The sequence below is a fragment of the Centroberyx gerrardi genome, chromosome 11 (assembly GCF_048128805.1).
Source record: "Centroberyx gerrardi isolate f3 chromosome 11, fCenGer3.hap1.cur.20231027, whole genome shotgun sequence".
NCBI lineage: Eukaryota > Metazoa > Chordata > Actinopteri > Beryciformes > Berycidae > Centroberyx > Centroberyx gerrardi.
Window position 1 is genome coordinate 24,136,530 of NC_136007.1, and position 8,182 is coordinate 24,144,711.

The following is an 8,182-nucleotide window of genomic DNA, read 5'->3' on the forward strand; positions in this document are numbered from 1 at the left end:
CTAATATAAACAGATGCGACATTAACAACAATTGGTTCAATACTATGAAATCAATCAATAAGCAAATTTGACTAGGGTCATAAAAACTGCAAGTATGGCACACTCCCAGAATATATTGTAATTTTTCATTTGAGGAAAGGTTTCCAAAATTACTGCTAATTGATTTGAATGAAGGGAGACAAGTTTCTCTTATGTCTTCATAGTTCCTCCAATGCAATGAAATGTCTCTGCCTTAGGTCCACATCCTGTCCTCCCACTGTGTGATGGCCTGTTTCTATAACCAGGCAGTGCAACCTTCCTACATTGATTGTAATAAATACTTTCTAACCTCATCTATTCAAAAACGACTGTTCACTATATGTCAGTATGTGAACTAGTTAATTTCCCAGAGTTACATATATTTTTAAATAATAATATAATTATTTGTATTTCACTTTATATTTTGGATGCAAATTTATATAGTTTTTTATTATCTGCTTATTTCTTACTGTAGGCTACTCTATCTTATTATACTGGTGACAAACTTGGATTCTTCCCAGTGATTAATAAAGCATCTATCTATCTATCTATCTATCTATGTTCAACTGGATATTTGACTTTCTGTTTCAGTAACTTATCATTGACATGCATTTACAGATTGACATGGATTTATTTGTAATCAAGGATAGATGTAAAACAATTCACCAACTCACAACTCCCCAGTTAAAACACTAGTTCACATTTTTGTTTCAATAACTTTCCAGTCATGTGACCACCCCTCTGTCATCTTCATCCTCTTCATCTTTTCATTGGTGAGCTCAGCACTGAAACGCCATGTCTTCTCTCCACAATGGCAGCAAAAAAAAGCTCAACACACTGGTCCAAATTTTGAATACTGACCAATTTTATTGAAATTAGACGTATTACTTTTACAAAACCTCACTCACAAATATCAGTCTGCACAAACACTATGCACTTCTTACAATAATTACATACCGTTTCAAAAACATGGCCCCTTCCCGCGGCCATGAGCTATGATGAGTGAGAGAGAGGTTGGTGCTGGGGGTCACCTCATGGTGGGTTTCTGGTCGGACAATCAGAACGCAGTAACATTATATACAGCACAAAAACCAAGAGGCCCGCGGTCTGAACGGACAACTTATATTTGCTTCTGCTCTTGGGGAAAACTAGAGCAAGCAGGCCAGGCTATTTCCCCATTGGTTAAGGTATGCATCTTCCTTGAAGGGAACGCCAGACTTGAACTACGTGACTCCTTCCTATATTACAGAGCTTTGTGTTATATAAGTGAATTAAACAAAACGTAGATGAAGCAGTTTGGCAGTGTCATCTGACCCAGCAACAGAGTCATGTAGCTTCACCTAGTTAATACACACCGACTTAAAAATGCTCATATTAAATAGCTTTTCCTTTGCCTGGATCAGCCCCTGAACTGCAACACCCACATTACTTCAGAGAGTGGAGTGAGGTGTAAATTCAGGATGAAATACCAGGCAAATCTTTTGTCTCCACATAACAAGAGTGATTTAGATATCTGGATTCGGTTAGTAAGGTCACCGATCCGTTTGATAGGATGTTTAGCAGCTCCCTTGCTGACTTGTAAAATCCACTAAAAACAAAGCACTTACAGGATCCCTTTTTAACTGTACAAGGTTATTTCTGGAACTCTGAAGGATTTGCATGGACACCGTAATTTGACAGAGAAACAGGTAGATATTCATGTGCAAGAAAGCATTCGCTCTGTGAGGAAGGAATGTGACTTGCGACATCGAAAAAAAAAAAATGTACGTGAAACAACACAATGACTGTGCTTTGCTTCTGAATGCAAACAAGCCCCTTTAAAGTAGAGCTAAAACTCCTTTTAGTCACATCAACTTGGTTTAATGTATTAATAAAACTCAAGATGATTCTTGTGCTGTAATTGATTAAATGTGGGGCACTCAAATGGCACATGATATATATATATAAAAAAAAAAAAAACAATTAAAAAGAGAAAGAAAGAAAAGAACGGAGTATACAACGTGTGTGTTTTGAGTGTGAGGCACAGGGCATTTTTCTGTCACACTGAAAATGTATCTGGTGGGCGCTGCAAATGAGTAACCAAAGGGCCGCAGATTAAAAACATGTAAACCCCTTTCTCCTTAACCGCGCATCGTCTTCGTTAAAGTGAAATCCTTCTTGAAGCATCACATTTTCACATTGAGGCGAAGCCGCTCGTCAGCCGCTCTCCTGTCTTCCTTCTGCTGGATGTAACTGGGAGGGCCATCACTGGGTGGGCAGGAGTCTCTGGCGGGTGGGGGAGGTGTGGGGAGATGGCAGCTTCTCGGAGGAGGCGGACGAGGTCAGGGACGACTGCAGGTGGACCGTCTTGTGGAAAAGCTTGTTGCTGATCAGCACGACCAGGGAGAAGAGACGCAGCTGGAAGTGGCTGAAAGAGTGGAGAACCCCAATGGGATCAGTGACGCGTTGATTGAAACAAATAAACAGCTGTTTTTTAACTTGTTGTCATGATATTACACTCACTAGAGCTTTGTTGGCGTCTTGGCCTCATTAGCGCTGATGATGAAGAGAGGGAAGAGGATGGAGAACAAGCAGCCACTAGGTAGAAAAGACAAAAACAAAAAATTGTGTGATTTTAAGTCCTCGCTCCCTTGCTAGAGGATTTCGGTAGATGTTCTACATTCTTCCTATAATTTCTACATTTCGAAACGGGTCTAGTAGAGGGTAAGAAACAAGCTTTTTATTATAATTGGGTCTGGCTGTTTGTCATCTCAGAATTTTGATTTTGACATTGTTTGGAGTTGAATAAAAGCAAATGGTGTGTAGAGGTAGGGGAATAAGTCACATCATAACTGTTTCTCTGATAAAATCCACAGGAATTTAAAAAAGGGCAGAGAGGGGGCAGCTGGAACATGCAAAAAGTATGCTTTAGATCGCATTTGCACCGCTGTGGAAGTGATTGTTCTCTGCAGAGAGCAGAAGATGTGTTTGAATAGTCTGGGATATTAGCAGTCTCACCTGATAATATACGAGGAGGGCAGGGCGGTCAACAGAGCCATGGGCAAACCAAAGCCAAAGTAATAGGGCCAGTTCCTCTCAATATTGGACAGCCGTTGGTGCATCTCAATACCTTAAGATGACATATTACAAACACATATTTAAATCACATCTTTTTTGTTTGAGAACAACATTGGGTCAAGATGATAATAGTTTGTGTGTAGGAATGGATGGAGCATCTCACCATGGTTGAACCAGCGATACTCAAAGCAGTACAGGGAGTAGAGCAGAGACATGTGGAGGAGGCTAACCATCTGTCCAATGGCATCGATGGGGAAGAGGCTAACAATCATACCCTGGAGGACCACAGCATAAACCAATCAGACTCACTAAGATTGTGCTGCAAGGGCAGTTTGAGGCATTTTTTGCACCTCAGTTGCTTGAGCTAAGAGAGTGGAGTTTACGTCTTATTCGTGAAAACATTTATGCAAATCAACTTGTGGCACAACAAGCCCTCGAAAAGAGCACTGCGGAAGAAAATAGCCCCCTTCATCACCAACTGCAGGCAGAAAATTGTGTGCTTCAGACGGAAGACTACTCCACCAAGGTTGCCACCCTTGCACCCTAAAGCCGCTTTATGATTGGAGCGTTCTCTGATCTGACTTGAGATTCTGGGATGAAAACCCTCTCCCTTGTTTGCCTGACTTGCTGTCCATGATGCTGTGTCTTGCAGCAATGATAGCAGCCATTCTGAATGTCAAACTCAAAGTCTTTACGCCTCCTTTCAAAGGATCATCATTTCAAAAAGACATAAATTTGTGGGAGTTGGTGTTGCGAAGTGTTTGTGAATTGGGCACCACCGCGATTTGCATGGCCTTGCCTTCAAATAACTATTATGTGGGCAAAATAATGAGATTTACATATAATTTACATAAGCAGGCGCAAAACTGCTCTACTTTTTGACCAACGGAAGCTTTGCACATGAACAGCATGGCTTTCTGACCCTGGTGAAGAGGATCAGCTACAGCAGTATAAATATATGTAGTATACTAGTGTGATATGACAGTATTGGTAAACGCAGACAGGGCCAGTTTTTAAAGCATGAGGCAAAATAAGGTTATGGTGTGCAAACATGTACCTGAATGAGGAAGAGTGCCTGGAGCAGGAGGTTGAAGAGCATGTCTGCGATGATCTTGCTGACGCTGGGGAACGGCTGGGCTTTACAGCCAGACACCTCAAATGCCAAGTCAGCTATGTCCTACAACATAGAACAAGACACTGATATCTATAAGTGTGTCACTCTACCCAAATCACAAAAAAACACATGGAATAAACTCCAACATCATATACAGTAATGTTTTTATAATACAGTCTTGCACTGTGCGGAAAAGAGTCATAACAATGTCTCAACATCATTCAATTTGCCAGGGGGAGATAAGACAAATCTCTGTAAATTTAATGTCCTTGGAGAATACACTGATTCTGGTAATCAACATCAAAGTCTAGCAAAGCAGGGCCTCACCTGGAACCAGATGGCGTTGACTATCTTGCTGAGGACGAACAGAGGGAGAACCCAGAGAGCGCTGAAGACGGAGGTCAGGATGAACTCTAACCAGGACCACACGCTGCCATGGAGGGAGGGGTCACCTGGAGGAAAGAAAAACAGCTTTTTCACTGACAGGTTCATAACAATGGCCAGAGAACCTGCCCAGTTGCCAGCAGTCATACATACCGATGATTTTTGCTGTGAGAGTCTGCAGCAGTGGGATAAACACCCGATAGAAGAGAAACAGACTGAGCTGGGGAGAAAATGATGAAATGCTACAGTTACTCTTTGTAAGATAAGAAGCATTGAAATATCTAACATTTTAGAACAAATAGAGTGGGATCAACACATGAAGTGGTTCTGCAAAAAGTCTGTCATCATTAAACAATGCTTCAATGCTGATTTGGCTTTACTGTAACCACAGTATGTCAAAGCATCTTACCCAGAACACTCCTCCATTCCAGGCACAGCATTGAAAAATCCTACTGGCTAATTTGGGTTCACTGAGAGAGAGAAAAAGAACAACCCAATGAGACCATCACCACAGAACATTATGCAAGTGATCAACAGACAGTGTACACTGGGCTGGATGATTGCAACTCATATTAAAGGATAGGGTGTCTGAGCACTACATCCAGCTTTTCTCATTGCCTACTTGTCAGGTTTGCGCTCCTCACTCTGCGCCCGTCTCTGTGCCAGGGCCCCGCTGGCCCTTCTCCTCCGCTGCTCTTCTCTTTTCTGCTGGATGCGGGCATCCAGCTTAGAGATTGTTCCAATCCCCAAAATGGAATCCTTGATCCCCTAGAGAGCACACACAACCAGAATATACATCACCTGCAGTTCCTGACGTGTTAAAATGACCTTGAAATACAGCCTTGAAACATCTCAGGATGTGCTTGGTAGTGTTGTACACAAGGGTTAGACCGATAAGGGTTTTTGAAGGCCCGATACCATTACCAATATTTTTGGAATGCTTCCCAGCGTGGCAGGAGATTTCTGGAACTATTCCAAAGACAAACATTATCTTTGAACTGTTTTTGGAGTAGGGTCAGGTCACTTAGATAATAAAAAAAATAAAGTTCAACATTTAGACAAGCCTCATTTCTATAGCAAAAAGCACAAAAAACCCCACAAAAACCCTGCTTCTTCAGAGGATTTGTCTGACAAAGTCTGCCCCTCTTATACACTATCAGTCAAAGACGACCGTACAAGTGTAACTATTTATTTAGTTACTTACTGTTATGAGGGGCTTGTATTCAGTGGGGAAATTATACAGCTGATTGATTAACGGTGCGCAATATTAGTCAACAACAGAAATACTAGTTGAGTTCAACTAAAATCAATCTAAATACAGAGCAGCCAGGAGAAGGCACTCAATTTCCATGGCTTGTCATAGAAATAACATTCATATTTCACACATTGTACTGAACATACCTCATCTGTCATATTGACTGTGGGGTGATTACATGTTTTTGGCACAAACAATACATCCGTTTTTGGTGTCTGTCTACTTTTAGACCTGTTGGTTAGTTGGCTACATGAATTAAATTAATTTGAAGTGAAATTACTAAAAATTCCAAGCGCTAATATTCAGAATTTCTTCACCAAACTGCTCAGTTGGACAGCCAACATAGTTATTTATATCTGTGCCATTCCAAAAACAAAGCTGTGTGGCTCAGTGTTAGTTGCATGCATCCACTGTACCCTCCATGCGCTACTTCCATGATGTCACTAGTGTCAAAGCTTGTGTGTGAGTAAGGCGTGCGTCTGCTGACCGTCGCAACATTGCGGAGGAAGGCCCTGACGCTGTCTGTCATCTCTGGACCAGCTGCAGATCCATCAACTGCAGAAGGAGGGGGGGCTGGTGACTTGGTGGTCAGCTCTCATGGCAGGGAGGGGCTCACCCAGTAACCTGCCACAACACAACGCCAAGGAAACAACATGAGGACAAGGGCCAGCAAGTTAAACTCTTATCACTATGCAACTATTCATGAGCAAAGCCTGAATCCAGAGAGCCAGGACGCAAACTTGTGAGACAATTGCTCAGAGGCACTTTCTGGAGTGGCTGTACTAACAGGGTAATAGGTGCCTGACTTTGTTTACTCATAAAACTTGTGACACCCACGTCAGCCATTTTCAGTAGTACTGCTAAGCATATTAGTCAAAATCACCTTGGGTGCTTTTCAGTGTCTAAACATCAGTCTTGACTTTCTTGTTTCTAAATTTGGCCGTTCTACATATGACAACAAAACTGTCCAGTATCATATTACTAGCATTTTGCTTCAAAGAACAATACCAGTGTTTTCACATGCTGGACCTACACCTCTCTGGCCTTGACAAAAGTGAATACCTGACAGTGACAGCTGTTTGGCATCTTTTTCCATACTTGTGATATTTGGTGGCCATTTTGTGCCGATTCATCACTGACATAAGTTTCCAGTGTTTTTAAAAATACATTAAAATAACCACATTTGATGAAATGGAAATGCAAACCTGTGAAGTGTCACTTCTTTCTGAAAAGTTGCTCTATTGTGCCATACTAAGGCCTCTGACAGAAAGTCTCCCCTTTCTCTTGGACACCATGTTAAGGCTCAGAAAAAGAGTGACATCTTAGCCTAGCATCTTCACCATAGGTGCTGAATCTGCTGATAGTTTTGGGGTTTCAAGATGTTTAAGGTACAGATACACTACAATCCTAAAGGAAGAATAAGCCCAAACTGGCAACCAAGTACATCAAAAGTCGACGAACAAGGTCTGAGGCATCCATGCCAATTGAAGCAAGAATAATAGAGTCCAAACCTAATAATGTGTTGCATGGGAAGATACAACAACAGTGTCACCTCTCTCAACCTCAAAGGGGCAGAATACAGACTTCAATAAAACCTTTTATAAAATAGTTGAAGTGTACTTCAGCAAATGATTCCTGCTGATATATGTAACATTAGCTGGCCGGCGCTGAGTTGGCTAGCTAACTAATATAGCTTAGATAGATGATAGCCAACAGTCAATGTTAGCTGGCTCACTAAGGCCTGCCAAGATGCCTACATAGCATAATGTAGAGAGTGGGGAGAGAGAGGAAACAGCCCGTATAAACGACTCTCCCTGTGTAGTCCAGCCAGCATGATGTTTCTGGTCACATAATCTTTGACTTTCGGTGGTCTGTTTAGTGCTTTGCTAGCTCGTCTGTGTTGCTAGCTAACGCTGAAAAACTAACTTAGCTGTTGTGTTTTTCGTGGAGACAACACCTCAAAAAGCCAGTAAAGTCAAAGACAGGGCAGATATTTCACCATCCCGTACTCCTTACCTCATGCGACAAGCTCAGGGTTTTATTAACTTCGCCAATTCTTTCTTTTCCACCCTTAATGTCACAACAACAAAACCAAACAGACGCTACTGGCAGACAGGCCCGTGGACAACATATTGCGCAAACTCGAAACTCTAAGGATTATGGGAAAGGTAGTCCATCTTGGCCAGAGAATTACAATGGACAGAACAGATGTTCCTGTTCACGTCAATATAATTTAGAAATGAAACGACTAAATAAGTTTAAAATGACTACAATTATAAGCTTTATAGGTTTTTCATTATTATTATTGTTGTTGAAAATTGTATACCTACTTTTGATATATAGTGAGCGGCCAA

At 41.6% G+C, this 8,182-nt stretch overlaps 1 protein-coding gene across 1 annotated transcript; it reads right to left on the reverse strand.

The window, feature by feature from the left end:
* Nucleotides 1–859: 859 nt before the first annotated feature.
* Nucleotides 860–7,947, reverse strand: ei24 (EI24 autophagy associated transmembrane protein). Its single transcript, XM_071898355.2, has 11 exons — nucleotides 7,845–7,947; nucleotides 6,316–6,452; nucleotides 5,196–5,341; nucleotides 4,983–5,043; nucleotides 4,727–4,793; nucleotides 4,517–4,641; nucleotides 4,133–4,252; nucleotides 3,239–3,350; nucleotides 3,016–3,127; nucleotides 2,521–2,595; nucleotides 860–2,425 (listed from the first exon to the last, which is right to left on the reverse strand). The coding sequence occupies exons 2-11, from the start codon at nucleotides 6,355–6,357 to the stop codon at nucleotides 2,263–2,265; spliced, it is 1,023 nt and encodes a 340-aa protein (XP_071754456.1). The 5' UTR covers nucleotides 6,358–6,452; nucleotides 7,845–7,947; the 3' UTR covers nucleotides 860–2,262.
* Between the last annotated feature and the right edge of the window lie 235 nt (nucleotides 7,948–8,182).

Excerpts from the sequence above, each read along its gene's own strand:
- ei24 (XM_071898355.2), bottom strand. The coding sequence starts at position 6,357 with ATGACAGACAGCGTCAGGGCCTTCCTCCGCAATGTTGCGACG. Across the intron at positions 4,794-4,982 it reads GGAATGGAGGAGTGTTCTGG|CTCAGTCTGTTTCTCTTCTA; the intron begins GTAAGATGCTTT and ends TTTTCTCCCCAG. Across the intron at positions 2,426-2,520 it reads AAGACGCCAACAAAGCTCTA|CCACTTCCAGCTGCGTCTCT; the intron begins GTGAGTGTAATA and ends CCACTCTTTCAG.